The sequence below is a fragment of the Microcaecilia unicolor genome, chromosome 7 (genome assembly GCF_901765095.1).
Source record: "Microcaecilia unicolor chromosome 7, aMicUni1.1, whole genome shotgun sequence".
Taxonomy (NCBI): domain Eukaryota; kingdom Metazoa; phylum Chordata; class Amphibia; order Gymnophiona; family Siphonopidae; genus Microcaecilia; species Microcaecilia unicolor.
Window position 1 is genome coordinate 231535341 of NC_044037.1, and position 22619 is coordinate 231557959.

At 42.2% G+C, this 22619-nt stretch overlaps 1 protein-coding gene across 1 annotated transcript in view; it reads left to right on the top strand.

Moving 5' to 3' along the window:
- Positions 1-22619, top strand: part of LRP2 (LDL receptor related protein 2) — a 334494-nt gene that overhangs the window by 72319 nt on the left and 239556 nt on the right. The window contains exons 13-17 of the mRNA XM_030210857.1: positions 793-985; positions 7443-7568; positions 10688-10818; positions 14816-14953; positions 19822-20103. Coding sequence (XP_030066717.1) covers positions 793-985; positions 7443-7568; positions 10688-10818; positions 14816-14953; positions 19822-20103 — 870 coding nt within the window. The remainder of the gene's footprint in view (positions 1-792; positions 986-7442; positions 7569-10687; positions 10819-14815; positions 14954-19821; positions 20104-22619) is intronic.

A 22619-nucleotide genomic window follows, 5' to 3' on the forward strand; every position in this document is an offset into this window, starting at 1 on the left:
AAACCTGGTCCCGGAGGCACCCCAGACAGTCAGGTTTTCAGGATATCCACAATGAATATTCATGAGAGACAAATGCATGCAGTGGAGGAAGTGCATGCAAATCTCTCTCATGAATATTCATTGTGGGTATTCTGAAAACCTGACTGGCTGGGGTGCCTCCAGGACCAGGTTTGGGAACCACTATCTTTGAAGAAGGGCCTATACACTCTTACCCTACCATCATATTGTAAATCTAGCTAAGATACATATCAGAGGCTTAGGAGCTATGCAGTTAAAATCAGATAGAGTGACTGATCCACATTTTCAACAATTTTATCAAGGGGCATTCCCAGGGGATGTGAGTTGGCCATAGGATAAAACTAGTGGGCCGATATTCAAGGTGATTTAACTAGCCAGAAACAGCTCCTGGACAGTTGAATTGCTTCGGAGCTAACTGGTCATATTCAGTGGCACTTAACTGGTTAGTGCTGTTGAAAATGTACGGTTAGCATCCAACTCGAAATGAGGTATTTTGGGGTGTTAACTGGCTCCTCATACCCAGAAATTCAATGCTAGAGCCCAGACATGGTCTGGCACTGAATTTCTGGGTTTAACACTGGCAGCGGTCTGAATATCGGGCTCTAGGGATTTAAATATACATACATCATTTCATTTTCTGAAGTGTACATGATTTAAAATACACTTCTGTTTTATATCTTCATGGCCACAAATATGTGCATATTTTGACAGTTATGTGGCTTATCGAAAATGTAGCTAATAAATGTAATCTCTTATATATTGTATCACTTGTAGGTAAAGAAATTCTCACAGCTAATAGGGTAGAAGGTGTTGAAGACCTGGCATTTGACTGGATCTCAAAGAACCTCTATTGGACAGATCCAAGATATAGAAGCATTAGTGTCATGAAAGTGGCTGATAAATCCAGACGAGCCATTGTTCAGAATTTAAATAATCCTCGATCAATAGTGGTGCATCCAGTTATGGGGTAAATATAATTATACTATTGTTATGCTGTTAATACAATGCAGTGGCATAGCCAAGGGTGGGTTTGGATGGACCCAGGCCCACTCAGTAGCAGAACATCCCCAATTCCCACCAGCCAAAAATTCCCAACAACTGTCCCTCCTGCATAACTTGTAAATAACAGATCTTCACCTGCATTGAGCAATGACTGATACATACTGCTCGCACCAGCCCCACAGCCTTCCCTCTGATGTATTCCCGCTTATGCTGAAACAGAAAGTTGCATCAGAGGGAAGGCTGTGGTGCCAACATGAGCAGTGTGTATTAGTTGCTGCTCTCTGCCAGTGAAAAGCTGCTATTTAAAAGGTATGCAGGGGAGGTAGGGATGTTTGAGAGACACTACGGCATTCCAGGCGAGAGAGGGAGAGACCAAATCACTTGTGGGACAAGGCGGAGTTCTTCTGCCCACCCATCTTAGGATCAGGCCCACCCAAAATTGGGTGTCTTGCTACGCCCCTGATACAATGTAAGCTATCAAGCTATATTAGTTAAACAGTGCTTTGGGTGAATCTCTTCATAAAGATGGTTAATAAATCCTAATGAACAAATACATTACTTTCCCTTTAAGAGGTCCCATAGACTTGTAAAGTTTCTCCTATACAATTTTCTCTGCTCTGCCTGTAGCTTATTTCTCCAAATATTTTCTCTCCAGTCTTCTTTCTCTGCATCCTTTGTTCATCTTACCCTGGCACCAATGGTTGTGCCAGGAACAAGAATCTATCTATTTATACACATGCAGAGTAAAGATTGTTTTCTTTTATGCACTGTTAAGCACCTGCTGGACATTAGACATGCTCTTTCCATTAGTATATAAAACTCTGTGGTAAGCGGAATGTAAAAAGGTGAACACAAATTCCATGCTAATTCATAAATACTTCCAATGCAATAAGATATTCTAAAATTTAACACACATTTTAACTTACATTTAGCACTGATGTAGTGCTTTTACTTCCACTTACTTATATGGGAGACAAATTGAAGTTAAAAACTATCAGCTGCCAACAGAACTGGGATCCCTAGGTTGGGCCAACCTGAGTCTGGGGCCTTCTAAGCTCAAGGTCCCCGCATATTTTTGCTCCCGTTGAAGAAAAAGGATCCTATTAGATAGAATATATTGTGCCTGATATTTAAAAAATACAATGTAATACAATAAAATACTTATATTCTACTGCAGACCAAGAAGCTCTATGTGGTTTACAATTAGAAGGTACTACCCATATCCAATGACACACAAAGTACATAACTCAACTAACAATTAACCAAAGAACTTTTGAAATAGAAACGCTTTCATTACTTTTCTAAATTTTATGTAACACACTGCAGATCTAATAGACAAGGGAAGAGTATTCCAACAACTTGCTGCTTGAAAGACAACAGAAAACAATAATCAATGTAGAGAGTTTTTTGATTAAAACCAAAGAACGCCACACAGTATATATAAGATAAGGATAAGAAAATCACTATAAATTATAAATGAGTGGAATGGTAGCTTTCAGTTATCACTTAAATAGGAACATTAAATTGAATGATAGAGCTATAGTGTTGCTCTCATTCTGCTCCGCTGACACATCCTTGTGCTACCAATATCAATCAATATAAGTGATAACCATAAAATGTGTGACATGCTAAGGCAAAAAATCAAAAATACAAGTGACAGTTCCACAATTCAAAATTTAGTCCCATAAATACTTCAAAATCAAATGTCCACTTAGCTAAAATCAAATGTCCACATATTTCCTAAAGCCTCAAAAGCCGAATCAAATTTAATCTTCGCTGGCACTATGGGATTCTACAAAGCTTGGTTTTGGATACTTCCTTCATCAGGAACTTCCAGGCTAGCACTGCAATCCAATACGAAGCAAAAATCACAAGAATGGCTGCAACAATGGTGATGCTGAGAAGAGAACACCAACCCTGTAAACCAGAAGACCAGATATACCCAGGAAGTTCTCAACAAACTTTATCAGTGAGGCAAATCTTACTTGATAATATTCCACTCAATGGATTCATTCATCCCTCTTGGCTGAATGGACTGTAATTTAAAAATTTAATAGTGTTCTCTCAATTCGAAAGCTCCACACCCTTAAGAGAAAAACTACATTGGCTTCCATTCAGAGAACGTATTGTATTCAAGGTTTGCATCCTAATTCATAAAATTATCTATGGAGATGCCCTGGTTTACATGTCAGATCTTATTGACCTACCACCCAGGAACATCAAAAGATCTTCACGCACATTCCTAAATCTACACTTCCCTAGCTGCAAAGGATTAACATATAAATTAATACATTCATCCAGTTTTTCTTACATAGGAATGCAGCTTTAGAATGCACTACCACTTGATGTGAAAAAATAAGCGACCTAATCAATTTTCAGAAATCACTGAAGACCTATCTCTTTAATAGAACATATCACAACGATCCATCACTTGAACTTTAGTACATTACTGTTTTAATTGTTATTTCATCATTGATCTCGCTATACCTAATGTTTTATTCCACTATGTTACTCATATTCTTGTGCTATTATTGATTGTATCTCTACTCAGTCTTGGCAATAGCCAGGGCGGAATATTGTAAGCCACACTGAGCCTGCAAATAGGTGGGAAAATGTGGGATACAAATGCAACAAACAAATACATAAATAAATAAATTGTAACTGAAATTTATGATCTGCAGCATTAGATTTGATTTGTTCAATAACAAATCATTTTAATTCAGAAAAGTATGGTTTGTTTCAACACAATGGTTCACCATAGATGTATTCAGTGCCTGAGAGTAATACAACTGTTCTATCAACCTTGTTCTTACCATTCATATAGTTTGTCCTATATAAACTTTGCCACATGGGCAAACAATCACATATATGACGAAAATGGAATCACAAGTAGTATTTGCATGAATGTGACGAAAATGGAATCACAAGTAGTAATTGCATGAAACCGATAACTCTTGCTTGTAATTTGATTGGTCCATGATGAGCACTCCAGTGCTTCATTGCATACACTTTAATAACCATAGCTATTATAGGATCCCTGCTCCAAATTTGTATTTGTACAGGGTGTTTCAGAACAGAAGAAACAAGCTTGGTCTGGTATATGCAATGCAAGGACCCTGATTAAAAATCTCATGCAGTGCCAGAATGTGCCAGTGAGACTTACTAATCTTAGCTATATCTTGTGCTCGATTTGAAAAACTAAGAATACATACATGTTGGTGTAAAGGTTCCTTTTCACGTTCCACTAATAATAATTCAGGATTTGCATATTTGGCACAATTATAAGCTTGTTTTAATATCCCATGGGGGATATCCCCAATGAAACAATTTCTGAAAAGTATATTAGCTTGACATTTAAAAGTCTTATCCATTGAGCAGATTTGACGTATCAGCAAGAACTGTCCAATTGGTAAAGCTTTACAAAGTTGATACGGATGACAGCTGTCAAATTTTAAATAATTATTCCTTTTCATATCCTTCCAGAAAACAGTCATCTCTGTACTTGGTTGTGATGCATCCAGATTAAAAAGACAACGTCTATGAATCGCATTCATACTTTAATGTGGGTGAACCAGGAAGAGGAATACAAACGTTTCTCCACAAACTCGGCAACATATAGATTAGGCACACTAGGGGCCATGGCTGTGCCCATGGCTACTCCGTGGGTTTTCAGGAAGAAGGTATCTTCAAACTTAAAGTAATTGTTCTTCAACACCAGTTGTGCTAGAGCCAACAAAAACTGTTGGGATATCCTATGGGTAGAATAATGTACTTACTTCGCCTTGAGGTATATTATAGTAGATAGCTTCCAGATCTAACGTGACTAAAATATCAGTGGACTGAAGATCACACAAGCCGCCAAGGTTCCTTAAAAAATGTGTAGTATCTAGTATATATGATCTTGTTTGTGGAACTAAAGTGTTTTGTACCAAGGTACGTAGGGCAAGCCTACAAGAGACTGAATCCCCACATGCAGACAAGGAAAGTGGCTGCAAACAGTCAGGCAAGGATAAAGCAGAGAGGACAACAGGATTTGAACCTACAAGAAGCAAAGCAGGAAGTGGAACTCAAGAGTCCAAGAAGCAAGGCTCATTCCCACAGGCCGCAAGGCCGAACTGGAACCCATGCACATAGGAAGTAAAACAGAACTAGAATCCACACATATAGGCTGCAAGGACAAACTGGAACCCATGCACACAGGAAGTAAAGCAGAACTAGAGTCCATACATACTGACAGCAAGGCTGAACTGGAACCCTTGCACACAGAAAGAAAAACAGAACTGGAGCCACTCACACAGGCAGTAAATGGGATAAGACAAACAAGGAAAAAAAAAGACTGGAACTCACTCACACAAGCAGCAGACGGCTGCACAGGAACCCAAACATAAAGCAAGACAAAACAAAGCTGGAACCTACTCACACAGACAAGCAGCGGGGAGCTGCGCTGGAAACCACACACCAGGAATGGTGTCTCAGGACCCATGGACAGCAGGAAGCTAGACAGGGCATCTGAGCTAGAGTTGGCCCGGGATTAATTCGGGTCTTGGTGTCTGATATCATCAGGTGTGCCACCGGCTCTCCAGGTCCCACAATGAGTGCTTCCTCCTGTGCATGTAGGGGATTCCTCCTGCTGCGCGCCTGCAGCGGGACTGGTGTCAAAGTAGGACCATGACATAAAGGTTTTAAAAAATAGTCCACAAACTTCAAGGCTGGTTCCAAAATAGTGCCTCAAAGAGATACAATAGGGCAGCACAAAGGATTATTGACCAATTTATGTACTTTTGAGACTACATAAAATACTGGAGTCTGTGGAGAAACTGATGTCAAATTTTTTTCTCTGTCTTAGTCATCTGCCCATCCATTAAAGCTGTAATAACAAACTCATTCAAATTTGATTGTAAATGACTGATAGGATCACCCGCTAAAGGAACATGGCAATCTTTATTGTTTAAGTGTTTCCATGCTTCTTCCACATTTTGATCTCTATGCCACACAACTGTGGCACCATCCTTATCAGTCAGTTTGATAACCAGTCTTGGATCTTGATGAAGTTAATGAATCGCTTTGAACTCATCCCTTGTTAGATTAACAAATGATTTGTGAATAGAATGCAACTCTAGTTCTTCAATGTCTGGGAAAACCAACTGTTCCCTGTGAGTACATTATTCTACCCATAGGATATTCCTTGAGTTTTTGTTTGATCTAGAACAACTGGTGTTGAAGAAGAATTACTTTAAGTTTGAAGATATCTTCTTCTTGCAAACCCATGGAGTGGCCATGGGCACAGCCATGGATGGCCCTTAGGGTGGCTAATCTATATGTTGCTGAGTTGAGAATAAGCAGCATAAAATCTGTTTTACTGTTCTGGGATCTTGCCAGGTACTCGAGAGCTGGATTGGCCACTGTTGGAAACAGGATACTGGGTTTGATGGACTTTCTATCTGTCCCAGTATGGCAACACTTATGTTCTTATGTTAATCTGCAAACAATCTGGACACCTTTCACCCAAAGCTTCTTTTCCATGTGCCTCTACTACAGAATCTCTGTAAACCATTCTCATTTCTAGGGCTGGGTTGAAAAAATAGTGACCTTGAATTCTAACTCAGAAACCCTGTCTGTTTCTGATCTCTTTCGACCCATGGGACTAGATTTAGTAAATAGCTCTGAAAATTCGGCGCCCAAAAACATTAGCGCTAAGCGCGATTCTATAAAGGGTGTGCTGAACTTTTAGGTCTTATGCTGGTCTTACGCCTGGGTGTGCTCAGGCCATATTCTGTAAATGCATGCACAACATTTAGGAATGCCCCGACACGCACCTGGCCATGCCCTCTTTTCAGATATGCACTCTAAAACTTAGGTGCCGAGCCTTACAGAACATCGTGCAGCCAGATGTATGTGCAAATCCTAATTGGAGCCAATTAACTGCAATAATTGGTTGTTAGCACCCAATTATTGCTAGTTAAGAGCTCGTTACTCAATTAAGTTGCATGCACAATTTGGGCACCATATAGTGACTCCAGGGATGGTGGTTAAAGGTATCACATGCACAGTTTCTGGATCTAGACTTTTGTCCATTCCTGGCTTTTAAAACTTGCATCCCAGTACGCTGAAGAGTTCATCACTCTGTTTCTTCCATCTAAAATCTCTGCAACAGCAAAATGCTTGGTGGGAGATAGAAGGGTGTGGAAGAAAGGGATGGTTCATGCTACCTGTCACCTGCTACCTCTGTTATAAATACATATTTTAAGACATCATGCTACTATGTCCTAGGCTTTTAATTTATTATTATTATCTCAGCAGGATGTAACATAAAATCATTCTTGTATTTGCTTCTATAAGCTCCAGTTCAGTATCTTATTTGACACTTTGTGATTTTTTTCCCCTGTAATAAAAATATTTTTCTACCTTTTTCATACCTCCAGGTATATATTCTGGACAGACTGGTTCCGCCCTGCCAAAATCATGAGGGCATGGTGTGATGGATCACATGCCCTGCCAATTGTGAATACAACCCTTGGCTGGCCCAATGGTCTGGCTATTGATTGGAGGTGAGTTAACCCATCAGAGCTGCATTAGAAACTGAATATTTACTTTCTCTTCTTTGAACATACAGAATACACAACAAATAACCATTTGTGTTCGGCAGGGAAATGTCATGGACATTTAAAGCCCTATTGTGTTTTTCATATATATGGAGTAACAGTGGGCCCGATATTCAGCTGGCAGCAATCAGTGTTTTGCTGACTGCCATCGGCTGTATACCCAGAAATTCAATGCTGAGCCATGTGCAGACTCTGACTCTGGTATTCAATTTCCAGGTATATGGAGCCAGCCAAAATATAGTAGGTTTAGTGCGATATTCACCACTTAACTAGCTATTAAGAATTGCGTAAAGATAGGACTGCTTTTTATGTGGTCCTATTTATGCCATTAACAATAACTGGTTAAGTGCCAAATATCACACAACTGGTTAAGTGCCGACTTCGCCTCTGGAAATACCCCAAAGTAGCTGATTTCAGCTTCGGCACTAACCGGGCATTTTCATCGCCACTATCCGGTTAAGTGCTGCTGAAAATGCCCAGTTAGCCCTGGACAGGTGATATAAACAGCCAGGAGGCTACATTCAAGGAGGGTCTGATGGACAGGAGACAAGGTGATGTCACAAGGGTGAAGACTGTCCACACAAGGAGGTTTTAATTCTCCCCAATGTAGCCACTTCCATCTTGGTACACTCAAAACATTGTAATTGATAGGGTGACAAGCTCCGCCTTCTGGCTTCAGGCTAAAAAATGGGCCAAGCACTCTCCTGAGGTCTCTTGTTAATCAAAACTCCTTGGCTACATTAGACCCAGATATTTGATACTGGCCATATCCAGGCACTGGTATTGAATATCAAGGTATTCAGAACACCCAGAAGTTTTGTGGATGCCACCTGATATTTAGTGCTAGCATCGAATACCTAATCGGGCAAAGATGTGGTCTTACCTGTCTTGTTGGGTATGTGTACACCAGTGCTGAATATTGCCGGTGACAGCATTATGTTCCTGCTCTGCCCTAGACCACACTTACTGGACAGTGCGATGACAGTCACACTGTGCGATTAACTACTGCTGAAAAAATGGGGTAAGAGCAGTCAGCATAGTTTAAGTGGGCAGTAGCCTCTCCTACCTGCTTAAACCACACTGAATATCAACCCAACAAGGGCAAAAAAGTTAAAAATATATATTAAAAAGCAACCCCTTAATCATATTGGTAATGGTAGAGTAAATAATATATTTGGGAAAATGCTATTATTTTTACCTTTGATCTTGTCTACTATTCAGTTTCTTATGCCAAAATTATAATAAATTTTGTAGCACACTTTGGATGGCAACTGATCTTGCAGACTTACCTTTAAAATCTCATAAAGAATGTATATGTATACAGACCACCCATGGATATTTAGCACCTCTTACTGTCCATATAGCAGCACTGATTATTCATAAATTATTTCAAAGCTATGGCCAGCATTTAAAACAAATACCGACGACGGATTTTGAATATTGACCAAAAGTATGTAAGATAAGAGTTTGGCCTATTTATTTATTTATTTTTAAGTATTAACAATAAATCAAGAAATCTCTTGACATGCAAAAATGGAAAAGATTAGACATTGTTTTTCAATTCAAATCAACTATAAAATAATACATTTTTATCTCATCCATTTCAAGTCCGCAATGGTAGAAAAGAAACAAGGTACAATTTCATGAAATAATTTTTCACTAAATAAGCTTAGGTAATTGAAGAGACTCATAATATGCCTATCATAACCATTACGGTGTAGATGTAGATAATGCTGCTAGTTGTTGATTAGGGGTAACAACCATCTTTGAATCTAGAAAAGAACTCAAATGAGTTGGATCATAAAAAATATATTTAACTGAATTAATTTTTAACACACATTTACAACTGTAAGACCCTAGGACGGAGCTTTAGAAATGCTTGACGTCTCTTTTGTGTTATTCTAGCAATGTCAGGAAATATTCTAATTTTACTGTTCATAAAGCGTTCATCTCTATGGCGAAAAAATTGTTTAAGGATCCAATCCCTATCAGGTTCCAAAACAAAAGAGACAATTAATGCAGCTGGTGTCCCCTTCTCCTCTTCTTGAATTATTTGTGTTAAATTCAAAATGTCAAATGAAACTTCTGCTCCTTGTTCAATTTGGGCCAATCTTTTTTTTATTTTTTATTTTTCCTTCTTATATGGTGGTAAATAATACATTTTTGACACAGGTGGATAAGCTTGTTCAGGAATTTTTAGGATTTCTGACAAATATTTCTTGAACATTATTAATGAAGCCAATAATGTAGTTTTAGGAAAATTAATCAACCTAAGAGTCTTTGCTCTTAGTTGATTTTCCAAGTTTTCAGTCTTTTGGTGTAATAAAGCATTTTCTTTTATCAAATTAAATTGAGTCTGCTGACAAGATTGAGTTTGGCTTATTGTTCTTTAAAATATGAGATTTATTCCTCTATCTTTGACAATGGTCATTTCATCAATGTGCCCCCAATTCTGTCAGGTGGCAGAGCATTAGTCTGTCGTCCCCCATATTATACAGATCCTTCATCTCAGCCAAAAGACCCAAGAAGGGATCATTTCTAGATCATAGCTTTAACCCTCTCCTTGGATCTTTGCTCCTGTGTTTAAGGTGTCTGTGTGAGGGGGTTTGGGGGCAGGGGCATGTATTTGTTTTTGAGTTGGTTTTTTTTCCTATTTTGTCTGGGTTGGGATATGTGTGTGGGAGGGTAGTTTTTTGGGTGGGGATGTAATGGGGGTAGGTGCATATGTTCTTGGGCGGTTGATGGGGACCCATATAATAAAATAGCGTAACCTAACTAAGGGGGGTCTTTTACAAAGGTGCGCTAGTGTTTTTAGCATGCACTAATGATTAGCATGTGCTAAATTCTAGAGACGTTCATAGGAATATATGGGCATCTCTAATGTTTAGCACACGCTTGTTTTTAGCATGCACTGAAAACGCTAGCGCACCTTTGTTAAAGGAGCTCTAAATAAATACATAGGCTCAGTTAAACTGGGTATTTGCAGTATTTAATTTAGAATAAATGATAGAAGTGCATACTGTGTTTCCACAGTCTTTTATTTGTTTTTTATTTTATTTTTTTAGTTCTTTAAGGTTATACTGGGTAGACGCCTACTTTGATAAAGTTGAGCACAGTACATTTGAAGGTTTGGAGAGGCAGACTCTTAACCGCATAAGCCAGATGACTCATCCATTTGGTCTTACCATTTTTGGAGGTAATTTTATTTTTTATTATGGAAAAATACCTGCTATAAAGAATCATATACAGTATGTAACAAATGTGAACATTGCAAGATGCAGATATTTGACACTAGTTATCTTCTGCTCTGTTTATTTTTATAAGAAGAGTACTTTTGAAAGACATAGCACTAATTATTGTGCTTTGCAATGTCTGCATGTTACTTTTGTACCTTGAAGAAATTAAGGGGCCCGTTTACTAAGCTGCACTAAAGAGTGGACTGTGCTGTTTTTAGTGCATGGGTTTTCTGCACGCTGATGCCACTTTTAGTGTGGCAGTAAAATGGCCACAATTTCAACCTTCCCCTTAATGGCCTCATGCTAATTTCCCAATTAGTGTGTGGCCATTGGCGTGTGATCCCTTACCGCCACCTGTGATTTTCAACCAGTGTGCCGCTGCACATTGATGTGCCATGGATGGTCTGCAGGTCTGCCGCAGGACTCTCAGTGGTTGTGGTGACTGGCAGGGATCCCCAAGCCCTGTCAGTTGAAGATGTCCCTGAAGACACCCTAAAGCTCCTAAGCACAGCTCAGCAGTCAGCAGCTGCTTCCTGAGCTGCCGATGCCGGTACTCTGCGCATGCTCAGTTTTCGCATATGCGCAGAGTACCAGCGTCGGGAACATCCAAAAATTGTTTTTCTTCTCTGGGTCAGGGTAAGTAAAGTGTCAATCAAAGCTGTTGTTGAAGCGTCTTTCTCCTGCAGTTGCCTGCTGGATTTTTCTTCCTGTTTTTTTTTTCTCATTTCTTAGGAGCTCATAAATTTTTCTCTTGCCTTTATCAAATAATATTATAGACTGGGCATGTTGCTTCTCAATTTTCTCTCTCACAAACCTCCAACAAAAATGTGTGTGTGTGTGGGGGGGGGGGGGGGGGGGAGCAACTTGAGGGGGCAGAGCGAGAAGGGGGTGGAGAGGATATATATCCTTAAAACACTCATGGTGTGCCTTGACAATTGGTGGTGATGAGTAGGGGGCAACTCGAAGGGGGAGAGCAGAGCGAGAAGGGAGTGGAGAGGACATATATCCTTAAAAAACTTATGGTGTGCCTTGACAATTTTAGTGCCTTGTCAGTGTGCCGTGAGATGAAAAAGGTTGAAAATTTCTGTAGTAGGTGGTAAGGGCCCCTGCACTAACCCCTTGCTAATTGGGCAGGGTGTGACAATTTACCCATGCTACCTGATTAGCACAAGGCATGCTTACTCTCCGCCTTCAAACACACCCCCTGTGCTAAAAAATATTTAATATTTTTTAGCCCGGGATTGGCATGCACCAATCCCAGAACTACCGCAGGACTCCTGAATGCATCCCGCGGTAATGCCCTTTTAGTGTGTGGTAAGCACATGTTAGTGCTTACTGCTGTTTAGTAAAAGGGCCCCTAAATAATCATAATTTTATCTTTTTTTTTTTCAAAGTGAATTTTTCAAGTCAGGTTCAGCTCCATTCCACTGGGTTTGAGGCTATTTTATTTAGTGTCCTGGGGCACTGACTAGCTCTCCAGGTCAGGCACACCTGACCTGGGCCATAAAACAAAACATTCACTCACACACACAGTGATTGTCTTCCCTCACTCGAGCTTGTGCATAGGCTGGGGCCAAACTTACTCCGGTAGGCCATAGGGTAATACCACTCCAAGGATTATAATTTTATGCAATAGCAAACTTTGCGCCCCCCCCCCCATCCACCTCTGCACCCCTCGTCCACCTCTGCGCCCCTGTCCACCTCTGCGCCCCCCCATCCACCTCTGCGCCCCTCGTCCACCTCTGTGCCCCTGTCCACCTCTGCGCCCCCCCCAAATTGCAGAACTGGCTATAGCTGGGAGAGAGCCTGGGGGGGGGGGGCAATGCATTACTGCCCAATACATACACCCAAATTCTGTCACCCCAAAATGGAACAGCTCCTGATACACAAACTGAGATGTTCCTTTTTGGGGTGACAGAAACCATAACACGCCTACACAGGTACACATTAATCTCCCTCATCTTTTCCCCACAGAATCCGACAAAATCTGACACTTCACCATAAATGCACAAACCCTGGCACACTTTCTGAACACAGGCGCCTCTTCTTTTAAAGACTGCTAAATATGCATATATTAACGTGATCAATAAAACATTTGCCAGCTATCTTTAACCACTAGCCCTCCAAACACCTAAAACTTCAACATAGACATTTTCTTTCTACAGCAGTGCAATCCTGGCCTCACAGATCATAATATGTAAAATAGACATCAAAAGAAATAGAAGACAGTGAGAGCAGGAAACAACAGGTACTTGTGGGAAGCAAATCGGAAGGGAAATTTTGCAAAGAGCCCCAATCCTATTTGGGACAAACTTTCCCTACACATCTCTCTTGCACCAAGAAAGAGGGAGCCCCACCTATCTTGCTATTTTCCCATATTGGAGGGAGCCAGACAGATTTCTAGGGTCATAATTTCTGGAGATGGGCTTGCATCATCAGAGTGCCACTGATCCCCCCCCCCCCCCCAAGGATAGCCATTAGAATTGTTCCCTAATCTGCATGGCTTCCACCATGCAACAGTATCTAAGGCACTGGAGGGTCTATTCAGCCTCTGCCCAGGCAGGCAGTGAGTGAGTGCCAAGCCCTGAACCAGCAGCCCAGCTGGATCTGTAAACACCTTTGCCCTTTCTGCAGTCTGGTCGGACTCCCTGCTGCTCTGCTGGCACAGGCTGTCTCCTTTTGCATCAGCTGCTTGCCCTCCCATCCTGGGCTCCGTTCAGGGCTGTAAAACCAGGCAAGCAAAGGGGAGACACTCCCATGCACTTAAGAGGACCGCTACACACACAAAACCCATTATGGGGGGGGGGGGGGGGGGGGACGAATCAGGGAACTCAGTGCTGACTTCCTCTTTATCCTAGTCTGATTCTCTCTCTCTTCTTACCTCTCACTTTCTCTCTCCTCCCTTCCTTCCCTCCTGTGGTTTTTCCTAGAGTGAAGCTGCAAATCAGTTTCCTCCATCCGCTCCAAATGTTTCCTTCTACTGGGTCTTTCCCATGTGCAACAGAAGTTGCAAAAGAGGGAAGGACTCGGGGCTGGCTGGAGAGAGCCTGTTGCAATCACTGCAGACAGAGCTGGGTCCCCGTTTTACAACAGGCTCGCAAAATTTTTGAAAAGATAACAACCGGCTCTTGCGAGCCGGTGCGAGCCGGCTCCAGCACACCACTGGCTCTGGATTACATTTTGATATCCAACTCTTTTCAACATTTTCTGTTTTTTGTTTGTTTGATGGTACTTGCCTTTATTTTTTGTCTGGTATCCAGATATAACCTGCCATGGAATATCCAGTTATCCTGCGGTGGCTTGTGTACAAAAAGATGCTGACTGCTGTGCTGTTGTGGCTGAATATTGAATATGGATGTGGGCTGAATTCTGCCCTGCCTGCTCCCCACAAAATTCTATTGGGGACCCTTTTACTAAGCTGTGCAGGCGCCTACGCGGGCCCAACATGTGCCAATTTGGAACTACTGCCCGGCTACTGCTTGGCCTGGGCTGTAATTTCATTTTTTACATGCGCCCACTACACACGACGGAAAATTTACGGCATGCAGTGCTAACCTGGTGGTAATCGGCATTGTAGTGCACTGATGATTACCGCCCAGTAAATGCGTGAGACCATACCGCTAAGTGAATGGGTGGCGGTAAGGTCTCAGGCCCAAAATGGATGTGCGCCAATTTTCATTTGGCTGCATGTCCATTTTTGCCAAAAAAGGCCCTTTTTGTAGGTGCGCTGAAAAATGGACCTGCGTGCATCCAATACACGTGTCTACATCAATGCAGGCCACTTTTCGGCTCACCTTAGTAAAAGGACCTCTCAGTTTGGATGTTATATTCTACTTCTTTTTTTTTTTTAGCCTAGCTGTATAAATGTGTACATAATACAACCTACTCAGCATTGCTCAACTGTCTGTAGTATGCATCTCCTTGTATAATACTGAATTGCGCTGTCATTCATTCTAGCTTATGCTTATCTTACTGACTGGAGGTTGGGTGGAATAGTCCGAGTGAGAAAAACTGATGGAGGGGAAATGACCATAATTCGACGAGGCATTACAAACATTATGCATGTAAAAGCATTTGATCCTAATTCCCAAACTGGTGAGTAACTGCTACTGCAACTGAATGTAACTTGCATTGACCTACATCTAAAAAAAATGTGAACTAAATCCCAAATCCTCTCCCTTTTTATACTGAGCGCAGCGAATATGGCATTTTATGTTCTGCCCAAGAGAAAGCATTTGTAATCCTTTTGAATGTGTAAACACATTTTTACAGGTAGGCAGTGTCTCCAAACTTGGGAGAGAGAGAGTCTGGGTGAAAGCTAGGGAAGGTGTATGAAAGACAGACAAGCTGGGTGAATGTTGGGGGGGGGGGGGGGTATCAGAGAGAGAGGCTGGGTCAAGGCTGAGGAGGGAATATGAGAGAGAGAGAGAGAGAGAGAGACTGGATGAAGGCTGGGGGAGAGCATACGAGAGAAAGACTGGGTGAAGGCTGGGGGAGGGCGTATGAGAGAAAGACTGGGTGAAGGCTGGTGAGAAGGTATGAGAAAGAGAGAAGGCGGGGGGGGGGGGGGGGGGGGGGGGGGGGGGGGGGAGAATTCAGTCCATGGAGATATGTAAAACAAAGAAGCAATTGCCTCTTTGCTTCACCTGTCAAGAGGGTGCTGTCACGCAGTTGACAACCTGCTTTGGGAAGGGAGTCTGCTGGCTTCTGTTAGTGATTAGAAGAAGCACCTTAAGGGACTGATTTACTAAAGTTTCTTTGCCCAGTGACACAAAATAGGGAAAGAGTCTTAGTAAACCAGTTTCTGAAAGAGCTACTGCTGATCTGGGAGGGAGTCTCCTCCCAAATTCACTGAGGACAATATTGGAGGGATGGGAAAGGAGAATTGAAAGAGGTCTCAGTTGCTGATTCCTAAGTTTTTCAGCTGGTTCCTATAGTTCATGAAAATTTGTGGAGACCTGTTCTCTGTGCCCTCCCCAAGCGTATCCATTCCCCTCTTGAAAGCACCCCCCACCAGAAGAACCCCTCCACCTGCCAAACTGTAGGCAGCATCTATAGAATTTGAGAGTTTAGGCACCTAGTTTATAAAATTGTCACCTTAGGAGGAGCTCTATAAGTGGGGCCTTCTTTTAGGCACTCAAATGTCATGTGGTGAAAGCCTATCCTATAATGACTTTTGGGTGCACAGAGTCTGTTATAGAACTCTAGTATAACCTAGTATCAGCAAGCCTTACATTTAGGGACCCACAGTAGACCAGCTGTAGAGTAGGTGTAAGTGGGTGCCCTAATGTGGCAAGGGTGTGTGAAACTTACCCACACAGAAGCACCCACTTAGAGAACTGTCCCTAAAGACTAACCCTCCATTGCCCCAGGTACAAATAAGTACCTGTAAGCCGCATTGAGCCTGCCATGAGTGGGAAAGCGCGGGGTACAAATGTAACAAAAATAAAATAAAAATTCCATATAATAAATCGGCACTAAAATGAAATACTCCTAAATTTAGGTGTACTTTTTAGAATACACATATTTTCGTGCAGTTTATAGAATACTAGCCGTTGAGCCCGTAAAAACGGGCTAGTAAAGGAAGGGGGGGTTTGAAAGGTCCCTCCCGGATAGGTCGCCGCCCCCCCGGAGTCCCCTCCGCCACCCCTCCACCCGGGCCAGGTACCTGGCTTCACTATTCAAACCGCCGGAACGCAGCACACAGCTCATCTGAGCTGCCGTCGGCCTTCCTTCTTCTCTGCGTGTGTTCCGCCTTCGTGTGACGTAACGTCGGCGGAGGCGGGACACAGGCAGGTAAGGAAGGCCAACGGCAGCTCAGATGAGCTGTGTGCTGCGTTCCGGCGGTTTGAATAGTGAAGCCAGGTACCCGGGCCGGGTGGAGGGTGGGTGGCGGCGGCGACTCCAGGTGGGTGGGGGGAGCGGTGGCAAATGCGGTTCCCTCACTCGCAGGTGCACAGGTTCCCTCTCTGTCACACCCCCATCATCACATATTGACGCGGGGGCGGGACAGAGATGGTCTCTACTGCGCATTTGCGAGTGAGTACGCCTCTTGCCATTTATATGTTTGATGCTGGGTGCCCAATTGCACGACAAAATTTAGTCATGGGCAGTTATGCAAAGTAAAACTTGGTGTAAATGCTGATGCCTAAATTAGACATGGACCTGGTGTATTCTACAACAGCTCGCATAGATTTTAGAAAAGCCCACAACCCACCCATTCCATGCCTATGGCCACGTCCCCTTTTCAACTATGCAATTTAGATTTTACACGAATCACATTATAGAATACACGTAGACAGTTGTGCATGTAAATTGGCAATTATTGGCACTGATTGACTTGGTAACCAATTAAGTTGCGCGTTAAAAACCAGAATACAACTGGATTTGTGCACGCAACTTAATTCGCGTTATATAGAATCCAGGGGTAAATGTATGAAAATATGTGTCTTTAGTGATAGACTCCATTAGAACCAATGAAAGCAGCAGTAAATGCTGAATATTTTTTGGCTTGTTAAGAGCTAAGGCACTTCTGGAACTGGTCAGATGTACAGTAAAAGGAAAGAGAGAAGCTAAACAAGATGGATCTGCCTTACACTTCTGAATTGTCGTTCATAATGTAAGACAAGTTTATCTTTATTTAAAATGTCTACCCTACACCTACCAACAATTGTTTGTTCAAAGTGATTTACAATTTAACTTTAATAAAACCATATAAAAATTGATAATAATAAAAACATAACATAGGGCTCCATTTGCTATTGTGTTAACAAGGTAAATAACAGAAGCCCTATTATTCTCAGTGGGACCTATGTACTAACTATGTACTAAATTCAAATTAATACCTGTTAATATGTAGTAAACAGATCTCCTACTATATGTGGGGGATAATTTTATAAAGATTTTTCTGCATTTTACAAACAGAGAAGCGCTTTTATAGAGTTGCATGAGTTCATGAGTGCATATAAAGTATGTGCATGATGGAACGATGTGCACATGGGCATTCTTGGGCATGTAGCTTGGGTGGAAAGGAGGTGCAGCTATGATGTACGAATTTTATAAAATACACATGTACACACTTAGAATGTACATGCACACTTATACACCATTTTGGAGCAGGTGAAAATTAGTGCACTTAACCGGTTAATGCTGCTGAAAATGTCCACTTAGAGGGAGATTCTTTATATGGCGGCCTAAAAAATTGGCACTGAAACCAGAGCTGACTAACTAGCTTATTTTCGAAAGGGAAGGACGCCCATCTTCTGACACAAATCGGGAGATGGGCGACCTTCTCCTAAGGGCGGCCAAATCAGCATAATCGAAAGCCGATTTTGGCCACCCTCAACTGCTTTCTGTCGCAGGGATGGCCAAAGTTCAAAGGGGCGTGTCAGTAGTGTACCGAAGGTGGGACGGGGGCGTGGTTAAGAGATGGCTGACCTTGGCCGATAATGGAAAAAAGAAGGGCGTCCCTGACGAGCATTTGGCCCCTTTTTGTTCACGACCAAGCCTCGAAAAGGTGCCCGAACTGACCAGATGACCACCGGAGGGAATTGGGGATCACCTCCCCTTACTTCCCCAGTGGTCACCAACCCCCTCCCACCCAAAAAAAAAATTTAAAAACATTTTTTTTGCCAGCCTCTATGCCAGCCTCAAATGTCATACCCAGCTCCATCACAGCACTATGCAGGTCCCTGCAGCAGTTTTTAGTGGGTACTCCAGTGCACTTCAGGTAGGCGGATCCAGGCCCATCCCCCCCCCACCTGTTACACTTGTGCTGGTAAATGGGAGCCCTCCAAAACCCACCCGAAACCCACTGTACCCACATCTAGGTGCCCCCCGTTACCCTTTAAAGGCTATGGTAGTGTTGTACAGTTGTGGGTAGTGGGGTTTGGGGGGCTCAGCACCGAAGGTAAGGGAGCTATGCACCTGGGAGCAATTTGTGAAGTCCACTGCAGTGCCCCCTAGGGTGCCCGATTGGTGTCCTGGCATGTGAGGGGGACCAGTGCACTACAAGTGTTGGCTCCTCCCATGACCAAATGGCTTGGATTTGGCCGGTTTTGAGATGGCCGTCCTTAGTTTCCATTATCGGCGAAAACCAATGGCGGCCATCTCTAAGGGTGGCCCAAATGTTGAGATTTGGCCGTCCTTGACCGTATTATCGAAACGAAAGATGGCCGCCCATCTTTTTTCGATAATACAGTCGGGGACACCACTTTACGGGGCCGTGCTTAGAGATGGGCACCCTTATAGATGGGCACTCCCGTTCGATTATGCCCCTCCACGCTACCAGTATAGTAGAGGCTTAAATTTGTTACTTTTTTGGGTTTCTCACATAAGTACCCTGTTATAAAATAATCTTCTAAAAACGCCACAAACGCTATTTGAGCTGCCCCACTACCCTATTGGCTAGTCCTGATCTACCAAACCTAGAACAGTTTCACCTAGTTAAATTAGCCAAATTGGTATTTGCAATCATAGAAAATGTATTACATCAAATTCAGGAAAACACTGGGCTTAAACCATTGCATCACTGGAGCAACTTAAATGTAAGACACACTTGGCCAGTCATGTTTTCAGAATACCTACAATGAATATGGATGAGATAAATTTGCATGCACTACCTCCACTGTATACAAATCTATCTCATGCATATTCATTGTGGGTATCCTGAAAACCTGACTGGCTGGGTGTGTCCCGAGGACTAGGTTGAAACCCCCTTTTTTAAGTGAATACTTCCTATCATGTATTCAATATCTTGGATCATAAATGTTCTCAGTGTTGTCCTGCCACTCTCAGGGTCAGTCCTGAGTCCTATACCCTAAACACCAAACTGGCCAATACCAAGCTTAATTTTTGGTATTGTGTGGCTAGCATCTGTTCACGCTGGTTTTGCTTGTTATAGAGAAATATAATTAAGTACGTTGCATCCTTCTCATTCTCTCTCTCTTTTATATTTTAACAAGGTACGAACTATTGTAACAGGTCAACAAATCCCAATGGAGACTGCAGTCATTTTTGTTACCCGGTGCCTAATTTACAGAGAGTTTGTGGTTGTCCATATGGGATGAGGTTGGGTCCTAACCAGTTGACTTGTGTTGAAGATCCATCAAGTGAGCCACCTACGCTACAGTGTGGATCCTATTCATTTTCTTGCACTAATGGAAAGTGTGTTCCAACATACTTCCGCTGTGATGGGGTTGACGATTGCCATGACAACAGTGATGAGCAGAACTGTGGGTCACTCAGTAAGTAGTAAAACAAGATGAAATCTTTCTCTTTGATCATCTTAACATTGTTAAGGGATTTTTAATGCTGATAAAGTTAATACATTCTACTTGACCATTTCGGTGTCATTTTTTTAAGTTCTGCTTTGTACAGTCTGATTCCATAAGTGACATTGATGTGTTGTGGGGTCTGAAAAAGCAGACTCATGAAAGCATACTTGAATGACACTTTACGCAAATATTCAACATGGGGTGAATTTTAGAACTTCATAAAGAATTAAAATGGAATTGATCTGTATCACATAAGTTGTAATGTTTTTATTCAAGAAATAGCAATATAGCGGCCCTTTTACACACTAAGCAGTTAGCACCAGTGGCGTAGCTACAGGTGGGCGTAGGTGGACCGGGGCCCACCCACTTAGGGTTCAGGTCCGCCCAAGAGTAGCACATGTTTAGCAGTAGCTAGTGGGGACCTCAAGCTCCGCCAGCTGAAAACTCCCCCCTGATGGTAACAAAAACGCTGCTCTCCACGATTTTGGCACTTGCGCATGCTCAGTTTTCAGCACATGCCTGCTGCAGGCTGCCAAAGTGGAGAGAAGCATTTTCCCGGCAGCTGAGATATGTTTTTGGTGGGAGGGGGAGAACACTTGGTGCCCACCCACTTCTTGCCTAGGCCCACCCAAAATCTGCTATCTGGCTACACCCCTGGTTAGCACATTGGCATGACATAAGAACATAAGCATTGCCATACTGGGACAGACTGAAGGTCCATCAAGCCCAGTATACTGTTTCCAACAGTGGCTAATTCAGGTCACAAGTATCTAGCAAGATCCCAGAACAGTAAATAGATTCCAGGCTGCTTATCCCAGAATTAATCAGTGGATTTTTCCAAGTCCATCTTAATAATGGCTTATTGACTTTTCTTTTAGAGGCCCTTTTACTAAAGATTAGTGCGTGCTAACGGAATTAGCGCACACTAAATGCTATGATGTCCATAGGTATAAAATCGGCATCTTAGCATTTAGAGTATGCTTAGTACATGTTAAGCCTTTAGTAAAAGGACCTCTTAGAAATGTATCTAACTCTTTTTTAAACCCTGCTAAGCGAAATGCTTTACCACATTCTCTGGAAATACATTTTAGCGCTTAATTACACGTTGAGTGGAGAAATATTTTCTCCAATTTGTTTTAGCACATGCTAATTCAAATGCTAACTGCATAGTTTATTACAGGGTGGGAAATGGATGGTTAATTGCATGGACTTCACTTTGCAGTTAATGGTTAGGCACTGGAGGAGAGCTGACGTAAGCTCATTAGCATACAGTTATGAACCCAGCCAGCCATCCAGGGAGGCAGATCGACCAATTATTATATAGAGATAGGGTGCAGGGCAGATGTATGTGTAACTCCTAATTGCTGCCAATTAATGCTAACAATTGATTGTTATCACCTAATTAGGACACCTGTACAGAATTCCCTCCTTACTGTACATTATTACCAATACAGATAGTGCATCTGCACTTACCAACTCCTCAATGGGAGGAAACAAGTTCATCTGTGCAGAAAGTACATTTTCCACATGATAAAGTATTTTTCTGTGTGGTAGCTGTATGGGGAAAGGAGGGAGAGATGAAACTGAAATTAGCACACACCTTTCTCTGAAGTTCAAGGAGAGTTACATTTAGGTACATTACAGATTTTGGTTTGTACCTGAAGCAATGGAGGGTTAAATGACTTGCTCAAGATCACAAGAGTAGCAGTGGGATTTCAGCCCTGGCTTACCTTTTTCTCAGCCCACAGTTCTAACCATTAGGCTACTCTTTCACACCTTGGTAGCATCCTGAAGAGTTAGCAAACAGGTTTTGTACTTCTGCATGGTATTTTGTACATCTAAATATAAAACCTTCGCACACTGTAGTAAAAAAAAAAGGGGCCCCGTAGGCATGAATATTATTTAAACTTTCATGTAGATGGAAAATTGAGAATACATGATAGAAGTGCTAAGCTGTGCAATGCAATAGTTGCTGGGAAAAAAATCCACTGAAAAAAAAAGTTTAAATTTTTGTGAGTATGTGTTTACTCTCTGAGCTGCAGTGGTTATCTTAAAGACTTTCCTCTAGACTTTGCTTTTGGTCAGGAACAAAAAGAAAACAAACTGTGGTAATGTGGTTATTATTGGTCAGTTATATGGAGGACAATTTTCAGCACCATTTCTGTGTGTAAAATTGTGAGCCTTTAACATTTCTCCCACCCCTAATATGAGTATGATTATCTCTGCTGGTCTACAATCCTGCTTATAATCGAACGAGAAAAATGCCCAAGTTCCGACCTAAATCGGGAGATGGACGTTTATCTCACAAAAACGAATAACGCGGTATAATCGAAAGCCGAACTTGGACGTTTTCAACTGCACTCCATCGCGGAAGCGTACAAAGTTGACGGGGGCGTGTCGGAGGCGTGGTGAAGGCGGGACTGGGGCATGGTTATCACCCGAATAGAGATGGGCGCCTTTCGCCGATAATGGAAAAAAAGTATGCG